This window comes from Falco cherrug, chromosome Z (assembly GCF_023634085.1).
Source record: "Falco cherrug isolate bFalChe1 chromosome Z, bFalChe1.pri, whole genome shotgun sequence".
Lineage (NCBI taxonomy): Eukaryota > Metazoa > Chordata > Aves > Falconiformes > Falconidae > Falco > Falco cherrug.
Genome location: NC_073720.1, coordinates 49,065,505 through 49,086,722, shown reverse-complemented (window position 1 = coordinate 49,086,722; position 21,218 = coordinate 49,065,505). Strand labels below are relative to the sequence as shown.

Below are 21,218 nucleotides of genomic sequence, written 5' to 3'. Positions count from 1 at the left end.
ACAACGTCACAGAAAAATATCTGTCCTCATTGTCTGTCTGCCTTCAGTAGTCAAGCATACTAGACTTCCAAACATTTTAGTGAAAATCAAGTGAGGTACATTTCTTATAGATTTAGTGCTGTCACTTAAGTAAGGATTACTCACAAATGTAAATCATCAAAGCCAGTGGGATGACTAATATGAACAAAGATTAAATGGCAAGACCAAGTCTCAAATGTGTATAAGAAATGACTGTAAAAAACCATCCCACTGGTTTCTTTACACATCTCTCACCTTAGAGTATGACAAATCAAGCAGAAAAATAGATGACTGGAAACGTGGTGGTGAATAGTGTTAGGTCATATCTAAAAACCTCTGCCTAAGAGTTTTGACTTTCCCTTGTCTTGGCTTTGCTGGGAGACCAGGAAGTGAAGTTTTTGACTTGTTTCATCATTTTTGAGTAATCTCATCTAGATGAATCAGGTTTATGTTAACTGTCATTTGGGTAACTTGTATGCAAGAAAATTTTATTTTGTTTTGGACATAAGATTGTTCATATTCATTTGGACAGAAACTCTCTTAAAGGGAAAATGTGAAAACACGGGGGGGGGTGTTTGTTTGCTTGTGCAGTGGTTTTGGTTGTTTATTTTTTGTTTTGATTTTTATTTTTTCTTCTGGGTCAGAAGGCTTAATTTGCTGGGGCTTTAGACTAGAACCTGTCACAAATTGCTTCGGTCACTGAAGACCAGCAGATCCTCTAGACATGAGGGACTTTTGGGTCCTCTTTAGTAGAACTTACTTCTTCTCAAGAAATTATCGCTTTACATCAAAAATCCTGCAAACTGTTGGCCTGTATTGTTTAATTGGAATTATCCAAATATCAGCAGTGAGGCAGCTCTGAGTAATTACACATTTCAAACCTCTCTGGTCCATGGCAACCTCTGAGCAAGGTGCCATGAAGCTGGAACTTAGTGTGCTGCTTGGTGAGCCCATTTCACCACAGGCTGGAAAGAGCTGATCCCGATTGCAATGTCACTTGCCTCCCTCCTGTGCTGTTGGCCGTGAGAAATTGCTGATCTCCCTACCTGTGTGTCATCTCCCCCTTCCTTGCAAACGTATGTGGGCGTAAGGTGTGCCTTGCCTTCTCAGTCACTGCAGGGTGACTGCCCTTTTCCTTCTCCAGTGCTTTTATGTGGTGTGCTACCGATTTCCTACTCATCAGGTCTGCTGCTCATATGTAGAGGGAAGCTTGGACTTTTTTTTTTTTTTTCCAGGGATATTCATAGCATTTCCCACTTTCTACATACATACTATATGGTTCATAAAATGGCACATTTTCATGTTCTTGAGGGCTTTCCAGTGATTTTTTTTCCACTCTAATCTTGAAAAATGAATGGCAATGCATGTTTCTACTTTCCACAGTATCGGCAGCACTACCTTAGAGTTTCAGTAGTGGCATATATGTTCATTTATTAAAAGAACCTTTTTGAAAATACTTCTCTTTGCATTTAAAATATTCAGGTGCAATCAGATACTTCCTTTAGTCCTGAAGATACAGCTGTTCTCTACATTGCCTCTGAATCTAAGTAGGGTAACTTGCTAGTGGCTCTGCAGACAGAATTGCCATCTGTGTCCTAAGAAACAGGACATTTCTGTTTTCTTTTAGAGTCATCTAAAATATTTTAATACAACTTTCTTACTGTTTGGTTTTATGTTGTAGATCTGTTTGAGAATATGAAAGCCATTCATAGTCATCGAGTTTGCTTTTGCACTTTCATGTCATGTGAAGGTTATGAATGACCCATCAATCTGAAGTTGGCTCTTGCAGTGCAAAAGTATCATGTAAATTTGCTTTATTTAGTCTGTGCACTTATTGTGCAATTTTTGGTGTTTCTTCACATTTAACAGCTCCAGTAAACATTGCCTCACTTATGTCTGCCTAATTTACAATGTGAACATCTATTTCTCTTGGGTTTGCTTTTAGCAAGAGTACATTACAGCACAAATATTTTTCCAGTACAGTTTCCACAAATGTTCCCAGATGCATGGAAATATTTTGATTAATACTTTGAACTGCAGTCAAATAACTTGCCTTTTTCTTTAATGTATTTTATTTCTGGCTTTGATCTTTATAAAATCAAAATATTATCTATTTTATCATACTTGTGCTACTACTCATCTTGAGCAGGAAGCCCTGGAGGACTTGGTTAGTATTAAACATTTTTGAGCACTGATCACACTAAATATATAAAAAGATTGGTGAACATAGTTTTGCGTGATTGCATTGATATGTAGTGAACCTCCTACAGATATAAAGAATGTAATGGAGGGAAACAAAGGATTGTAGCAGAAGCCGCCATATCTTCAGTAATTCCAGTGCGTATGTGTGTATACATGCACACACATACACATATTAAAAAAAAATGATATAAATATATAAAACTTATTTAAATATGTTTAATAGATCATAATCTTAAAAAGTATTTTATTCTTATTTTGCTCCAGGCTCTATGTTATTTCAATTATTATGTTGTACTGTATGTGGACTATAATAAAGTTGAGGAATTAAAGCCTTTCTTCTTTGGAGACTTCTACTTGGGACTTCTACTGTTGACTTAAACTGATTCTGAATTTCAGACTGGGTCATACCTAGAGCTTCTATTACAGAAAGCCCAAGAGGCATGGATACAAGTGAATGCAAAGGAGTCAATCAGTGTTAGAGGTGACAGACATTACTTTGTTATATTTTTGTTAATCACTTTTCAATTACCCCTTTTCTAGACCCTTCATGCAGTACTATGATTCAGTATAGGCTCAGCAGTGCTCATTAAGCCAAAATCAGAGGTAGATTAAAATAATTTTTGTGTAGTAATAAAAACCAATGAACCTAAAGGAGCTGAAGTGAATATTGTGCTGTCCAAAAGCGAGTTTAAATCCTACCATGCTAGAGTCAGCTGAGAATTTAGCTAAAGATCTTCATGACCTACTTCATCCCTCCAGTAGGAAAATCAGCAGAGGTGGATAATCACAGAAAGATTCTCTTTTTAGAGTTTTCCCGAAAGCCTTCGACTCCCTTTGTGCAGAATGCTAGCTATGGCTTTCATCTGTGCTATTTTTTTTCTGTACCTCAGGAGAGGAGGAAAAATGAGAAATACGTTCCTTCAGCCACACACATCAGCATTCAGCCCTCTATCTTAACCTTATGCTTGGGTTTGCTGAGCACCCACACTCAGGTTTGGAGCGTAAGAACAGATTTTGCTATAGAAAGTTTTGACCCTCCTGAACTCCTCAGAGTAGAAGTAATATGAAATGTAGAAATTATCTTTGTCACTAATCTGGGAGAAAGATCAGGTCTGATTTTATGGCTGATTATAATTAGTGACAAACATATAAGCAAATAGGCTACCAAACTCCATCTGGAATATTATTTCCAGGACTGTTCACCCACGTAGGAAGGATATTATTGCCTTGGAGACTTCTTTCTATATTTCAAGAATCTAAGTTATGAAGGCAAATTTGAATTACCGTGTTTATTTTTTCTAAGTACAAGGTTTAAAGTTGTTTAAAGTATATAGCCAGGATTCATCATAAATATTTTCTATGGTGAAAATGGCATGTACCTTTCCATTTTAAAAGTTGCCTGAAGTTTTGGGATTTACATTAGTTTTGGACAGTCCGGGGCCTCTCAAGTGCATTTGTATTAGCACAATATGCATAGTACGGGATATAATGTGTGCTGCAAGGGTTTCCTCACATAGGTTCTCCCAGGGTGCCTAGGACCTTAAGCAGACCACCAACGTTTATGAGCAAGCAGGTCTTCAAGATCATTGCTGGAGCTCACACCTGACATTTCCAGTAGCACACTGACCATCTTTGTGTGTATGTACATCCACTGGCAAGCAGAAGCATGGCAAAAAATTGACTGTGCAGTCCCCAGATGGAGGCAGTGGTCGATCTCCTGGACACGGGCTGCTTTTCAGTCCCCTTTCTAGTCATGGTGGGCTCCGTAGTCTGTTACCATTAACAAGGCTCTGTACGCTACATATTAGAAACAGGGACGGAAGAGGGGAAAATTGGTGCGAGTAAGGGTTATTAGACTTGGATAATAAGTAATCTGGGGAGACAGGTAAAAGTGAATTCAAGGCACTTAGATTTATTGTGGAGGGATGATATGGGTATGTGTGATAAAAGACTGAGGGCTGAGATAAACTGAAAAGTATTCAGTGAACTCTTCCAGTGCCCGAATTTGCTTTCTGCTACCTTTGCTTTGCTCCAGGGGGCTATCTCTGTTGACATATAAATACGGGATGACAGAGTAATCTAACAGGGCTATGTTAGTGAGGACTGTGCTGTTTCCATAAGATCGTTTAACAGAATGAAATCAGGTATCATTTATGTTCTGGAAATAGGATTTAATAAAGAAAATTTTCTGTTGTCTCCATAAATTTTATTTGTGAAGGAAAAAGGAGCAGGAGCAACAAACCTGCTGTGAGGGAAAAAAATGAGGAAGGTACATCTCGCACGCTTCATCAGACATGTGTACGTTCAAGCGCATTCTGATGCGAGAAACGGACTTCTGGCTGGCCGTGTGTCACTTTCTAACGCGGAGGTTAAACGAGCGCCCGCCCCTCTTACCGCACCCCCGCTCCGCAGCGCTGCGCCGGGAGCGGCGGGGCTCGCAGGTGCGGCGGGTGGGACTGCGGGCGGCGCCGGCGGGGGGAGGGGCGGCCGGCACCGCTTCACCCAGACCGCGTTCCCCGCTCTCGGGCAGCGTTCCGGCGCTGCCGCCGCAGGCGTGAGGGCAGGGGCGAGGCCGGCGGAAGAAACGCTGTCAGGACGCTGCACCCGTGCCGATGACGGAGGCAGGGCAGCGGCCGCGGCGCGCAGGGTGAGCGCTGCACCCCGTGCCAAGTGCCGGGCGGCGCCGGCGGGGAGCACGCCCAGCGCGGGGCCCGGCCGCCGGCGGCGGGCTCCTTCCTCCCCGGTGCTCCCCCTTCGCCCTGTTACACCGTCGTTACTATTCTCCGCGAGCCGAAGCCGTCGCGCGACCCGCCGGCGGGTTGCCCGTATGCATGGCTAGGCGGCAGGTACGTGCCTCGGGAGCACGGCTCCCGGCTCTTGTGCAACTGCCCCGAGACGGCGGCGCTCCCGCCGGGGCTGCGGGGCTGCTATTTACACGCTATACAGATGCAATCTGATGACGCCACGCGCGCAGGCATCGGTAAGGCTGCGCGAGCTCCGTTCGCCCCGGCACCGCGCGCGGCGGCGCTCAGCCTCCGCCGCGAGCCCCCGCGCAGCCGCCGCCGTTCCCGTTGCCGGGGAGGGGGCGCGGCGCTGCGCCCCTGCGGAAACTGCGCGGGGCGAGCGCCCCCCCCCCGCGGGCCGCGGCGGTTACGTAACCGCCGGCGCCCCCCGCGCTGCTCTTCCCCCCGTCCCCCCCCCCGCCCCGCGCCGCCCCCCGCCCCGCCGGCGGTTATGCAATCGCCAGCACACAGACCTACTGTACCACACACCGCCCCGCGCCCCGCCCCGCCCCGCCCCTGGCCGTTCCCATTGGCCGTCCTCAGGCGGTGCGCGGCGCCGATTGGGGCGGCGCGGCCGCCACTCACGGCGCGGCGCGGCTGGCATGCGGGCTATGATCCCCGCGCCGCGCAGCCCTGACCTACTAACACACATCCCTCCGCGCCGCCGCCGCACGCTCCCGCCCGGCCGCTCCGCTGCTGCGCTGCGCGGCACGGCACGGCTGCCCGCCCGCCTCGCTTGCGGCCCGGCGCGGGGCGGCGGATGCTCTGCGCCCCGCGGTGCGCTGCAGGTAGGAAGGCGCGCGTACTTGTGCGGAGCTGTGCGCGGGTACTAAGTTAGCGTGTCCGCCCGGCCTGCGGCGCCTACTGCGCGTCGGCTCGGCTCGGCTCGGGCGGCGGTTACATAATGCGCGCCCAGCCGGCTCCGGCCGCCGCGGGGCGGGGAGGGGTCCGCCCGGCGGGCCGGCTCTGCGCGCTGGCGGGCGGCTCGGTGGAGGGGTGGTGGCGCGGGGGGCAGCCCGTAGCGTGCCCGCCAGAAGCTTTCCCTCGCCGGGGTGCTCGTTCCCGGCGTGCCGCACTACACCCCCCCCCTCCCCCTTCGCCTCTCCCAACAGCGACCCCCGGGGCACCGCCGCGGAGCCGCTCTCCCGCGTTGCATAATGTGGCGGCGGGGAGCGGGCGGTCGCGGTGCGGTGCGGGGGGCACAGCCCCGAGCGCCAGCCGCGCCTCGGCCCCCAAACGGGCGGGCGCTGCGTGCTGCCGGAGCCTGCCGGCCGGACCCCCCTTCTCGGGCGGTGCTGGGGGACGTTGCCCGCGGGCGAGCGGGATTAATGGCAGCGGCCCGGCCCCTGTCCCCACGCCGTGCGGGGCCGCGCTTGCCTCAGCCCTTTTCGTCACTTTTGTCGCTGTTTTTCAGGCGCTGCGGGACCGATCGCGTAATAGTTCCTGGAAATGTTGCATTATGTAACCACAGAATTTGCTGGCAGCCGGGCTGGGAAGAGGGAGCTAATTATGCGATTTTATAATCTCGCTACAAAGAAACTAGGACAATCTCGCCTTGTAAAAAAGCCCCCGAAACCCGTAACTGTAACAGTTTTCGTTAAAGTGCGTTTAATAAGGGAAGTAGACAACTGGGTAAGTGGGGAGGCAAGGCGCGCTCGCCGGCTGCGTGCCGGGTGCCTTAAAACGAGATTTGTGTCCGTCTATATTTAGCCCCATCGCATTTTAGCAATTGTGGCTTCATGTGCTATTTCTGGTCTTTTCTCCAGAGCTGTGCGCGTAGACGTTCGAGGCCATTTGCTCGGATTTTTTAACTCCACGCCTTCAGAGACGTTTTGATAAGGCTGTATTTTTAGGAAGGCATTTCGCCCAGACGCTGAGCCATCTCTCCGGTACGGGCTTTCACTTGCTGTTTCTTTAAAAGAAAAAAAAAAAAAAAAAAAGGAACGTCTAATTTAGGGGAGGAAGGTGTTTAGGAGATGTCAGCCTCGCCGGGGGAGAGAGGTAGAGCCGTCCCGCCTGTGCCCTGACGGCCGCGGCGGGGTGGGGGGTGCCAGGTGCCGCCGGCACCCGGGGGCAGCGGGGCCGGGCCCCGAGGGCCGCCGTCAGCGCCACAAGTAGGTCAGTGTGACAGCCTCGGCGGGGAGTGGAGCTGGTAGGCGACTCCCGATCCGGCGTCCACCTTCCCCGCAGGCTTTGGCCGCGCTCGGGGGTCGCCGTCTCCCCAAGCGGCCGTTGGGAGCCGTTGGTGGCCGTTGGGGCGCGGCGGCGGGCGAGCCAGGGCTGGGGGCGCTGGCGCTCCCCCTCAGCCCTTTGTTCTGGGCTGGGGCGGCGGCGGGCGGGGGGGGGGGTGGGTGTCGGCGGGCTGATAGCGCGGGGCCGTGCTGAGGGGGGAGCGGGCCGGGCGCCATGCGGCGCCGGTCACGTAGGGGGCGGCCGGGCCCAGCCGGGCAGCCTTTGTGGCGGGCGCGGTGCGGGGCCGAGCTGCGGGGAGGCGGCACGCCGCCTCCCCGCAGCTCGGTGCGCCCCGCACAACGTCCCCACCTCCCCACCCGTCCTCCCCCTTGTCCCACCGTCGCCTGCAGGCAGGGAGCGCCAGACAAAGGTCCCATCGTCGTGCGTGTGTGTCCGTCCCCCCCCCGTCCCCCCCCCCCGCGCTGTTGCCTGCCTCCCTGCCCTGCGGAAGGGGTACGGCTCGCAGGTAGGCGTGAGATAGCCTTGCACATCCCCCGCTCCCGTGACCCGAGTATTTTCGGCTTTCTCCTTACGTAAGGAACAACAACAACAACCAACCAGAAAAAAAAAAAAAATGGCCATTGCCCAATTCGGTTATTTTTGCCAAGTCATTTCGGCGTTGCAGTGGTAACAGCCGTGGCTGGACGTCCTGTGCTCTGGGGTCAGCTTATGCCCTGTCGCCAACGGGAGCATAGCTTGGAAGTTGCTGGTGAACAGCTTGGCTTTCAAGATTAGGTGATTATATTTTGTGTGTGTGTGTGTGTGTGCCTGCGACTAAAATGGTCCTCTAAGTAGATGAAACCAACATCACTGTGCTTGTGACTGAAACCTCCAAAGTCCAAACCGAGTACCCCAGACGCTGTCTTTAGGTTTGGTATACCTGCTGTAGGTAGAGGCAGCAACATATTTTGAAAAATGCAATATTCTTGATAACATGCATAAACTTTTCTGCTGCTTGGTTGTTGGGGTCAAGTACAGCTTTGATTGTGAAGCTGCCTTGAGACTTATTGTTGTGTTAAAAATACCACACACACCCCCTTTTTTTTTTCTTGTCCTTGTAACTTGAATGGCTGCGCTGAGTTTCATTGTGTTTGCTCCTGTGTATGTAACCCACTTTGAGTCATCTTTGCCCTCCATAATTAATTCAGTCCAGACCCTTGTTTAAAATACTGCTGTGTATCACTTTTATGGTCCTTATTCAATCAAAATGTTGTCTTTGATGGGAAACTTGAATGAATACAGATTTGGGTTTTGGCCCAAAGACCTGATTTAAACCAGCAAGTTCAAAGATTACTGCATAAAGATCCTTAATATCATTGGCACTAACTGTTATTGTTATAGAAGTTCTTGTGTTACAGATGTCTTTGACTGCTGAAGTGCTAACGGTCTTCAGTTTGATATGCCTCCACTTTCCATTTTTATTTACTCTGTATTTTTAACTCATTCTCCAAAGGATTCTTAACTAGCTTTTAAAATATCGAGCTTCCTGGATTCAACTTCAAAGCCTCAAATTTCTGCTGTTTGGGGTTTTTTTTGTTTGTTTGTGGTTGGGTTTTTTTGGGGGGGGGGGCGGCTAGTGTTTTTTTTTTTTTCCTAAAGGAACTGATCTGAAAGGTGTCAAAAAGCTTAGAGTCTTCCCATGAGCAATATGAACTTACATGACCTCCTCACAGCTTATCTCATCCTAAGAAGGAACAGTATTTGCCATGCTTTGGCTGAAATTTGTAGAACATACAGACATTCTTTCTGTTGCATATTGCAATAAAGTCTAAATAGAATCTGTGAAAGGTATCAGTACCATGCTGCTTTTTTCAATCCTTTGTCTTGAAATAAAACTCATAAATAAAATAAACCTTTAGCTCATTTTAAATTGACTTATTTTAAAAAAGTTATGCAAACTGTCCTTATGCAATAATTTTTTTCCAGACAGCAATCTTGCTGCTGTTATAACATCACTATGATGCAATAACATGAACAATAAAATCCTCTGTTTGAGTCTTATTACACACTGTTAAGCAATGTATCTGACTCATCAGCTTAATTGACTCTTCTAGGTGACCTTGCCATGATCATTACAGCCAGTTATGAGATATAAATGTGCTTAGGATATGTAATAGAAACAAAAATGCAAATAGATGGCCAATTCTTGCAGTCTGTTCTAAAAGAAAATGACAGTCCATGTTACAGTATTTTACAATGTTTGAAAATAATTGAAAAAATATATATATTTTTTTTTTTAGAAAACAAGGTATATGTAGCTGTTTAATAGTGATGCTAAGCATGACTGTCAAAAATAAGATTGTGTAAGCAAGGGCATACTTGGACTTGACTCAAAATGTGATAGAAACAACTGCCTTAAAAACTCATTGTGTTAAAAGGTGGATCTGAAATTAATTATTATTAAGACCTCCTTAGATAACCTGTGTTTTTTTCTAATTCGTGTGTTGAATTGATCCATGCCCAAACTAGCATACTATGAGACTGGGTCTAGTGACAGGTACTACACAAATCTATCTTCTAGCAGAAATAAAACCTTATTTAAAGTTGGGGGACTTTTCGCCTTTCTTGAGTTGCTCCATCTTGGTGTAATTTTCAGTCTGTCCTGAAGTATTTGAATAATTAACCAGTTTTTGCCACAGAGGTGGCTGCACAGCCGTTAGCTGTATAGATGCCCATACTGCAAGACCTCCACTTACGACTAGAACACAACCCAATAAAGAAAATGGTGCTTGGCATGGGCAGTGATCTTCCTGCCTGGACCATCTCACAGAACCAGAGCTCTAAAAATTGCTATTCTCTGTTCTGTTTGCAATGAGTGGTAGATACCGACATTTTACAGGTGGTGTTTGTTTTACATATTTGTACTTCAGCTGTTATATAACAAGATGTATGCTTAGAACATCAGCTGGGATTAATTGACATAATTCTGTTGCCTTTAAATAGCGCTCTATAAATGTAGGTCATCTGAAACTCTGGTCCATGCTTGGCATTTTAAGACCATAGTTCAATAATAAAAAAACATTTGTTGTCAGAATAATTAACAATTGATTTTGTTTGTTGTTGGGTTTTTTATGGCTCTTAACTGAGGGAAAGCTGAGATTGTATTTCCAGAACATTGTTACTATTAATTAAGTCACAGCTTTTTGCTGTCTAGTTTTTCCTGCTGTCAAGTAGCTATTGGAACGAGCAGAAACATACTGTCATAGTACTATAACTTCAGTAACCATTGTTTCTATTGGGGTCTTATTAAAAGTACTGGAAAGTGATGTGATTATTTCAAATGGCATGATTTATATGCACATACACAAAATACAGTTATTGTACTTATATAATTAAATACATAAGTTATATATGTATTTCCTTTAAGTTATATTTGTATTTACTTTGCTTCTTAGTTTTAGAGTTTTTCCTGGCATGTTGGGTAACATTGTTAGATCTTGTTTTCCATCCTTTAAAACAAAGCAGTAAACAGCTTGTTTGATTCTACCAGATCTGTTCAATTTTTCCCATACTGTTTTCCTAAGGAAATGGAATAAAATATAGGTCAAATTTGCACCTATTAAGCTTGACTGACCTTTTTGAGCAACAGCTACCTCTAACGTATGTTTCCTGCTCTCCAAATAATATTTTTATTTGTGTAATATGTGTAATTTACCTTTGGAAAGAAGGCTGTACTTTAATTTGTAGTTATTAAGATAAACAGTAACTTAAGTAGTTTTCCTAACAATGAAAGTCTTCTGTAAAAATTAAATGTGACATCAACTTTCTGGGGTTTGGACAGCTTGGAGGTGGGTAATATGAAGGTGCAGTAGTGTTCCAAGTTTCATGACTATTTTATTCATTTTTTTATATATATTTGTTTGAAAAGGGGCATAATAAATAATTTTTTTATGTTCCCAGTGGACTACATTGTGTAGACATCTCCCATTACTTTCTTTCAATAAGATGATCAACATTTTAGCAAAAATGGGTCATCTTGTACAAAGCTATCATCATCAGTGTTCCACTGACCTAATTACACATTGATCCTGAAACGGTAAGCATTTAAGATGCCCATGAAGTTGTAAGGAAGGGGAACTGTGTACAAGATCAATAGTTCTGCATTGCTCAGTGCTATTGTAATGGATTTGTGGTCTCCATGAATGTAACTGTATAATGGCAGTAATTGATGGTAACTTTTGTACTGTAAATGCTTTTCCCTTTTGTGACTGTGGATACCCTGTCTGTCATGGCATAAAATGTAGTCACCTAGTTTTTTCCCAGAAAGTTTTAAGTTCTTTTGCTCTACATTCTCTAGACCCTCTTGCCCCCAAATCTTTTCTAGGGAAAATATCCTATTCCAGTGGAGCTAGCATTAGAGCTTTTCTTCAACAGTAATAGAATTTTGTTAATGGTACTAGATAAAAGGCAAGAAAAAGTATGTTGAAGGATTTCAGTGGAGGTTGGAATGAGGCCACATCCTCTGTTGGAGAGGATTTCTGACTTATGACAGACCTGAGAGGTGCAGAATTCCATGGCATATTTTTTTTCTGTGAAAAACGGTAGAGTTAGAATAGCTCTGAAGTATTTCAGCAGTGTTTAGGCAGGCTGTGTATTCTTGACCTAAGCTTAAACTCTGCCTCCTGTCCTGCATGTGCAATGAGGATGATATTTTTTCTGTACCTCATAGAAGTCTTGAGACAGATAGCAACTGTTTTTAAAACACTTTGAATATAAAGTGCAAACTATATGCTTCAGTTTTTCAAAGTTTGGATTGCAAACTGGTATCTGAGCAGGTTGTACACCAGCCTTTCTGGTATGTAGACAGATTTTCAAAACAGATAACCTGTGACAGAATGGTAGCAGTAATATAATTAATGATACCTATGGAAAATATGGACGACAGCAACTGAAAATATGCACAGACGTATTGGTAATGAGCTTTAATTGTTTTTTTGCAGGTTGCCATATAGTACTGACAGTGATAGAGGCATGTGGTTTGTTTTTTTTTCCTAAAACAAGAAGTTGTGCCATTATTTTCTTCCATTTTGATGGACTGAGAAATGTTTTGGACACATGGTGATACAAAAGTGAATTGTGGTTGAGCATCCAGCTGGTAGAAATGTGATTTTATGAAACTGAATGAAAGCCCTATCAAAATATTAGAGCAATAGAATTAAACAATTGGTTGTCTCATTCTGTGATACATTTGAAAAATTAGGTGTGGAGGTAGCATGAATTATTTTGTGAAATACCAAGAATAATATGGAGTTACTCTGTGGGGAAACATGTACGTGGGAAGGCCCACGTGCATTCTTTAAAGTGGAAATTACTTGTGTGATTAAATTACACAGAAAAGAAAGATTGTGGCCCTGTCCTTCAACTTTCTGAAACTTTTCAATTATTAGAGTGTGAATACACAAATCCCCAGGATTAATCCTTAATGTACTATTTGACACAATCAGTTCACTGAAGTATTTTTTGAAGTCCATGGATAAATTAATTTTTCATGATTACTGCATACATAATTTCTTGCTTCAATGGCATGAGTTCTATACAACAGTCTCATTAATACTTGGATCTGGAATTGTACCCTGCTTCTATTGAAGCCAATGGCAAAAATTGCTGGGGGAGCAAGACTGGGTCTGTAATTAAGTTAATAGGGTCAAGTGTTATTACATTGTTGAATTGTCACTCAATGCCATTAACATCAACCAACCAAGAATATATACATATATATCTTTAGCAGTGACTAATGTAAGGCAGTATTAAATGTTGGTTTTATAACACTTTACGAGGGAGTGATAAAGCAATTGAAAAATTAATCATAAGGGAAAATATTGGAATCTGAAATATATTCAGAGGAATCATTACAGTTCATTAATTTATGTGTAAATACCGATGTTTTCCAGTGGAATTATAAAATGCAAGTGAAGGAAATGGCTGGCTTCACTGAAGGCATTTTACCATTATCATCAGATGGAATTTAATTGGTTTACAGACTCAGCATTGGGCTGATCCACATGGAGAAATATTCATAAACAAGGGCTTTGACTCCTGTGTGTTAAGCAGCAATTCCAGTTCTCATGATAAAAGTGCTGAAGGAAGATGTAGAAAGAAGTAAAGATATATTGTTTTGCTAATTCACTAAAGCAATGGCATTAGAACTAACTACATAAATAGCAAACCAGTAGGACTATGTCAGTGGGTTAAACATCTGTCTTGACAGCTTTACTGTTGGACTCTGACAAGACAGCAAAGTTCAATACTGCACACAAAAACGTGCTTGTTTTGATACACAATTAATATTTGATGTAGCTTTGCATGCTACTTACGTTCTGTCTGTTTGTGCCAGGAACAGTGTGTGCAGGAGAGAGGCTGGCCAAAACGGGAGTTACCAGTGCTACAGTGAGCAGGTCGTATACTGGAATGGCTCAGACTGCAGAAGTCCCGTGGAACACAAGGGACATGAGCTCTGCAGGCTGTTGGGTTGTGAAGTGCAGCTCAGTGCCAGTGTTAGGCTGCAGGAGATTGTTTGCACATGCAGTTGAGTTTTTACTGATACACAGATGGTCATACTGATAAACTATAAAGATACATTCCTTTAGGAAACCCCCCTGAACAAGCCAACAACTTTTTTCTCATTATTATTATTATTATTATCATCATTATTTTTGTCATTATTAGTATTTTTCTTAGATTACAGTGTTGGACAAATGCCAAAGTGTGATCACTTTGAGCTGGAGACTATACAGGTGTTCTTACATTCACAAAGTCGTAGTTCTTATCCTAAAACAGTCTTGTGGGGAAATCGAAGATTGGAATATAGAGGAAAAGAGGCTGGATTAAATCTGTGTAGGTACAGTTTCATTCTTTTAAGATATGCGCAGATCCTGTAAGTACTTCCTTGCTGTTGCTACTGTTATGAGTAAGTGTAGATGTTCCAGGGTATATGGCAGATAAATATACAGGAAATAGTGATGAATGCATGTTAGTATCCGTTTTCTAAGAGAATAAATTTTTATTTGGGTTTGAGTGTAGCTCTCTAGTACTGTTAAATGCAGTAAGATGTCTGTATTTGTAAGGCTCTGAAATGTCACAAAAGTTGTTTTGAACCCTTTTGATTTTCGTGACAGTTGGCTGAGATGTATACTAAGAGGCAAGTGATGATTTCATAGGTATTCAGACATGTTATACTGTTTCCTGCTGTTCGCTGTAGAAGCTGTGTGTACAGAAATGCAGAAGTTATTAATGATACAAGTGAATGCAGTGGCTGTAGTATATCAAGACAATTATGGATCAATAGCTGTGCATTCTCAGTGCTACAGGATAATGAAATAAAATCCCAGTATTGTTATTCTTTTAATGTAGTCGTGTTACAGAGATCTACAAATGTCACAAGAATTCCTGTGGCCTTTTTTAATTTTTAAATTCTGTGTGTTCAACAATGATATTTTTTTTTAGAACTAGTGAGTTGCACTAGATTTAAAATGATATGCATATTAATTAAACCACTGATTACGTGTAGCAGTGAAATTGGGCAGAATGGCTATACAGATTCTTCAGCAAATCAAATTATGCTGACTGTTTGGACAAATGGATGTTGCTTTGTTGTAGGGCTTATTTTTGTTTTTAAACCTGATCCAGCTCCTATTTAACTTGACAGAAAGCTCCCTTTGACTCTGATTTGAATTTTGGATCAGGATCTAACTATATAATTGCTTGTACATTAGAGATACATTTCTCCTTTACAAACATGGCAATTTGTGGTGCTGCTTTTGCACTAAAATATTAGATGCTGTCTTTGGTGTGGCTGGCTTCTAAATCTATTTTCCATTAAGGCTGTGTTATCGAAGACAAATAGTTACATGTCAGTAATTAACCATGGATTTTAGGAAATTCTACTTAGCTGTTCTATTAAATGTGTTAATTTTTCATGACAGAAGAGTTGGCATGGTCTGATGGAACAGAACCCAGCTTGAAACCTGAGTCTTTATGACCCTGCTTAATTGTTATTACATCACTCACTCCTCTTTGCCTTCTGGGAAAGACAAGAGAACCTGGCAGAATACAATTCATTAATTCTTTCATAACTTTCCCAACTGATAATGTTAAAATTAGTTTCATTAGTCATTGTGAAAACATTCCCAATAAATAGTGACATTAATCTGAAGTGGCTGACTCTTTTTGTTTTGGTTTTTGTTGTTGTTTTGTTGAGGGGTTTTTGTTGCTGTACAGGCAAGAATCATTGTTGTCTCAATAGTCAGTTCTATAAAAGCACTTGGCATATTACATTTATTTTACCAGAAACATGACTGACTGTAGAAAATGAGATATTGAGAAGCTATATCTCAGATCAAGACTAAATGGTCTTTTGAGAATAAAGTATTTTTAGATTAAGAGGGACCAAACAGAACGAAGACCAATTTAAATGCTAAGTTCAAATTTATCATTAAAATGTCTGAAGCTAAAGGTTAAGCTAGTTTTCCTTTGTTAATGGTAAGATTTTTACATCTAAACTTCCACTTTAATGCAAACAGTATTTTCTAAAGGTACACATGCCTCAATGGTATTAAACTTTACTTTGATGTAATAAGACTATTTTTCAAGTGCAAATTACTAATTAAATGTTACATCTCTAATGTATTTTTCAATACTGATTTTAAAAGTTTTCTTTGTAAGACAAGAAAAAAATTACCTAATACTTTTTTCCTTGCCAGTATTTTTTAATAGTTAGATATTTGCCCAAATTATGTGTATGTATTGACTAGTTTGAATTGATATGATTGATCAAAAAAGGCATTTTAAAATTTCAAGTGTGTATAAGCATTTGTGTATTTATAACTATATATGCATAGATATATTTTTTTATAGGATGCAAAACCAGTAATTAAATCTTTAACAGTTTCAATGGATAGTGGTGTTATTTTAAGACAATAGAAAGCACTCCACCTTCTATAAATGTGTATGTTATTTTTAATCCATGACGGACCCAAATATATGGCATTTTTAAGTCACACACTACAGCTGTTTTCAGAAAAGATGCTTTAATATGAAGAACAAGATACTATCCAGGGCTGCTCATCAACATGCCTGGTGTCCTGCGGTATTAACTGTTGGAGGCTTCAGTTGGTCAGTGTTATCATGGAAAGTTCTGTGACAACATTACTGTGGGATCAAAACTCAAAAATATTTTGACTGATTTTTTTTTTTTTTTTTTTTGCATGGATCATATTACATTTTTTTTGGAAGTAATTTGCTGTGCAGGTATCATAAAGCTTAGAATATCAGTTTTTTCAATGTTGAGCTGTCTTCATATTTCAGCAGATTTAATGAACAAAATGCTAGTCTTTTTTTATCAAAAACTACTTTTGCATGTCCTGAACCTGCAATTCCTAGATAGTAATCAAATTCTCTATTTATTCCAGGTTTTTAAGAAGATTCCTGTTTCCTCAGCTAAGAAAATTGGTTCTAGACACTTCTGTCTGAGACTATGAAAGAAAAGGAAGAATGTGTGTGGATTTAAAATTACTGTATTTATCAAGTGGAGTGAGAAATACTGGGGAAATAGCTTGCTCTGTTGCTTATTGTAGATCTTCTACAAATTGTTTCTGATGCAGCTGAGAAAAATGCAGACCCTTAAAAAAGAACACGGACCTGTTGACACAAGTAGCAATGTGGACAAAATCATGGTACTTAAGTCAACTTTAGCAGAAGTGTCTGAAGAATTGTCTACAAATGAAGATATACTACTTACTGAAGCAAGTAGTGGAAAAAGCAAATCTTCAGCTTGCCGGAGAAAGCGAGAATTCATTCCAGATGAAAAGAAAGATGCTATGTATTGGGAGAAGAGGCGAAAAAATAATGAAGCTGCCAAAAGATCTCGTGAAAAACGGCGACTGAATGACCTTGTCTTAGAGAACAAACTAATTGCACTGGGAGAGGAGAATGCCACTTTGAAGGCAGAGCTGCTTTCATTGAAGCTAAAGTTTGGTTTAATTAGTTCTGCAGCCTATGCCCAAGAGATACAGAAACTCAGTAGCTCAACAACTGTGTATTTCCAAGACTATCAGAGTTCCAAATCAAATATTAACTCATTTGCAGATGAACATGAACCATCTATAGTCGGTAGCAGTTGTATTTCTGTCATTAAACACTCTCCTCAAAGCTCAATGTCTGATGTGTCTGAAATATCATCTGCAGAGCATACTCAACCAAGTCGTATACAAAGCAACTGCAGAAGTCCTGAAAATAAGTTCCAGATTATAAAACAAGAGCCCATGGAATTGGAGAGAGAGACAAGAGATGACAGAGGTTCATATAAAGCATCCATATATCCAAACTACATGGGAGCTACCTTTAACGTGTACTCACATTCTCCTCCTCTCTTGCAAGTTAATAGGTCCTCCAGTAATTCCCCCAGAACATCAGAAACTGATGATGGTGTAGTTGGAAAGTCATCTGATGGAGAAGATGAACAGCAGGTTCCTAAGGGTCCAATCCATTCCCCAGTTGAACATAAAAATGTTCATGCAACAGTTAAAGTTCCAGAAGTGAATTCTTCAGCCTTGCCTCACAAGCTTCGAATTAAAGCCAAAGCCATGCAAGTTAAGGTGGAAGCAATGGATAATGACTATGAAGCAACACAGAAATTGTCATCACCCATTGACATGTCTTCAAAAAGACATTTTGAGCTTGAAAAGCATGGTGCACAAAACTTGGTGCATTCTTCTCACACTCCTTTCTCGGTTCAAGTGACTAACATCCAAGACTGGTCACTTAAACCAGAACTCTGGCATCAGAAGGAACTCAATGTAAAAATTCAGAGTGGTTGCAAAACTGGAGTTGTTGAAATAAAAGACAATATCTACAATGTCTCTGAGTCAGAGAACCTGTATTTGAAGCAGGGCATAGCAAGCTTATCTGCAGAGGTTGCGTCACTTAAAAGACTTATAACTACACAACAAATCTCTGCATCAGACTCTGGTTAAGTTACTACTGAATAAAGGCTTATTGTTTTAAAGGATGTCATTTGCAGTAGATCAACATGTTTTGTATTATGCGGAATTTTCACTGGACTTGTGATGTCATTTCACTGTAATGTTCACGTAATGTCTGATTGGTGTCTTTTTGTGCACAAATTATTATGAAGACTAGGTTGTGTCATGATCACTATGCCTTGTGTATAGTCAAATAGCCTGTACAAAGGCTGTATATAGTGAACTCTATTTTCTTTTTGTTCTTCTACTATAAAGCGTGCAAGTTACCAGTTACAATAAAATATTGGTGACAAACACAGAACATCTACTCCAGTTCAGTTGATTTTATGAACTTGTAAATAAGTTGTTAATTAAAAACTGGCTTTTTCTTACACTGTGCTCAATTTCACTTACGTTTGGTTTTTACAGCCTAACAACCAAATTACAATTTACAACATGTGTAGTCTTTCTGGCCACCTTTTTCCTTAACTCCTTTTTTAGAAGAGAATAGAAATAAAGTGAATATTTATAAGTGAAACAGTACCGATTTATAGCCTTAGCCTTCTTTAACTTATTTATTAGTGGAAGTTAACCAAAAACCATACAAATTCTAACCCAGTAACTAATATCAGCAACCTTTTTTTGTCATTCTATCTCACATGAGACTGTAATGAGTTTCCTGAATGGTTAATTGTGATGAACCATTTTTTCAATATGGTAACTTGATGTTTTAGATGAAGTTATTTAAGTTGGATTTGTGCATCTGCAAAGTTTTCAGAGCCTTGCAGTGTAAGAATTGGACAACACCATCTCTGTCAAGGGTTGGCTTGTGTGTGCAAGGGGTGCAGATGTGGAAAGAAGTATGCACAAAGGCTGCATAAAAGAGTCTGTTCCTCTTGTATACCATGGTTCTTTCCTTGGCAGACTGTGGTTCACCTGTAGATGAAGGATAAGGCTACTGGATCTGTAAAGTTTGAGCTCAACTAGGCAAATATTTATATAAGGGGCAGGCAATAGTAGTAGCAAACTTAGAGGAGACTATCTGCTGTTTTAGTTCCCAGTGTGGGACATAATGCAATTGTAAGCAAGTTGTAGAACCAATTTGGCCTTGGTTTCAGTGGCTTGGTTAACTGAACTGGAATACCCTGTCTCACTATGGAGCATTTTGCAAGAACTTCTTACATGTAAAATAAAGACTGTGTGAAGAACTGCACAATCCAGATACTACTAGCCCCTTACAATTTATGCAGATGATAAGTTCTTCACTTTATGTCTGGACAGGGCTGCGATGCTCTTTGTCTTTGAGAAGAGCCATTGAACCACAGAGACTACAATTGCATCACACATCCTTGGTTTGGCTTACCAAAGTCTTTCATTTTAAAATTTAAAATAATTTATAAATAGAACATAGACTTGGCAGAGGTTCTTTTCATGATACTTCCCCTTCTTTTAACATACTAATATATCAGACTAACAATTAAGCTTTTTCTGAAAAGGCTTTTTATTAATTGCCATACTGTATAATGAATGGAACCTTTCCATAGAATTAAAATACTAATTAAGAAAACAATATGTAGGTATTGTTTTTTAAATTCATACTTGACTTGAGTGAGAGGAAGTTTGTCAATTTTTTGGGGATATGAAGAGGAGTCTGAGTCGCTCCTAATAGCTCTGAAGCTTGGTCCAGCAGTCAAGGCAATGGCAAAACTCCCTGATGTCAGCAAGACCAGGATTTGATTCTGTACCTTTTCAGGAGCTGATGATTCACAGTCACGTTCTGGGAGGACCTTGGCACAGAAATCACTGGTACTTTCTGAGCTTTTTTGAGCCTTCTAACTGCTATGCTGTATTTGTGGCATTCAGAGTTAATAAACTGTTATTCTTTTTTCATGCCTTAATAATACAATAGACCCCATAGCTGGGCTCTGTATGTATTTGGTAATTAATATAGATGACATTTCAATGTTACTGAAAATAAGCTCAGGATTATTGCATGAAATGTAAAAATTTGCATTGAATGATGGGGATATGAGACATGAGGCAGTGATTACTACTGTCTCTTTGCTTGCTAAGTATCTTCTGTAAGCAACAATAAAATTCTTTAAATATTTTGCATATTATTTATCACATGTAATGTGTTAAAAGAGAGGACTTAAAACTCTCAGTGTTGCCATCTGTGTAAGCCTAGATCTATTGGTTTTTGTTTTTTTTCCATTTCTTGTTAGAGTTGTTTGTCATAATGGAAGAATGTTGTCCTCTTTCTAGCTCATTATATATTTTGTGTATCTGTTTTGTGCAATTAATACTTAACAGTAATGATGTAGTTAATTTGTTGAAGGATGTCATTGCAAGAAAGTTATAGCATGGAGCTTAGGAGCACAATCAGATGTTATTTATACTCCCTTTATACCTTAGTGTTATGCTTCATTTGAAGAAAGAAATAAATAATTTGTCTTTTGTTCAAAACCAGATCTAATTACAACATGACTTTCTATTACATTCATCATCCTAGTCCAACACAGAGGTGTTAGCTGCGGTTGATGACGAATCTTCCTGTGCTGAACTCAGTATTTCTGCAGCAAGTATTTGGAGTATCTTCCACAGGCGTTGTGAGGTTACGAAGTTGCAGCAGTGTGGGTGGTATATACAAAGCCCTGATCTTGGCTACAGTTGCACTTTCACCAGATGCAACTGTCAACAGCTTCACTGCAGTGTACATGCGGTGTAGATGGCCCCTCACTCAGACACCACCCACCACCACCCCCCTCTTTCCCTACCTTTAGCCTGCTTTCCTTCAAGACATGGTACTGGGAAAGATGGAGAGTCACTCTGAGTGGGGAGAAGAAGAGAATGCAGTGGGACGCTGCTCCCCTGCTCCAGCTTTCAGCTGGTACGCAGTTACGCATGAGTATGACCAGGGGAGCTGGGGAATCAGATAGCTGTGCCCTTTCAGCCTGCCTTCCCTTACTGCAGAAAACAGAATCAGCCTCCGTGAGAATACCCTTGACTGGTCTGCTAGTCTGTC

General features: G+C 41.8%; 1 protein-coding gene across 5 annotated transcripts; it reads left to right on the top strand.

Annotated features, from left to right (window-relative positions):
* The first annotated feature begins 4,999 nt into the window (after positions 1-4,999).
* On the top strand, positions 5,000-20,669 carry NFIL3 (nuclear factor, interleukin 3 regulated). 5 transcript variants are annotated; one of them, XM_055699293.1, is made up of 3 exons: positions 5,609-5,791; positions 6,770-6,892; positions 16,643-20,669. In XM_055699293.1, the coding sequence occupies exon 3, from the start codon at positions 16,829-16,831 to the stop codon at positions 18,203-18,205; it is 1,377 nt and encodes a 458-aa protein (XP_055555268.1). In that variant the 5' UTR covers positions 5,609-5,791; positions 6,770-6,892; positions 16,643-16,828; the 3' UTR covers positions 18,206-20,669. The 5 variants fall into 5 exon arrangements, with proteins under 5 accessions (XP_055555269.1, XP_055555268.1, XP_055555267.1 ...); XM_027801017.2 differs by lacking the exon at positions 5,609-5,791 and adding an exon at positions 6,178-6,635 and having other exon boundaries at positions 16,643-18,515; XM_055699294.1 differs by lacking the exons at positions 5,609-5,791; positions 6,770-6,892 and adding an exon at positions 5,000-5,066.
* The last annotated feature ends 549 nt before the right edge of the window (positions 20,670-21,218 follow it).

Coding starts and splice junctions, on each gene's coding strand:
- NFIL3 (XM_055699294.1), top strand. CDS start 16,829: ATGCAGCTGAGAAAAATGCAGACCCTTAAAAAAGAACACGGACCTGTT.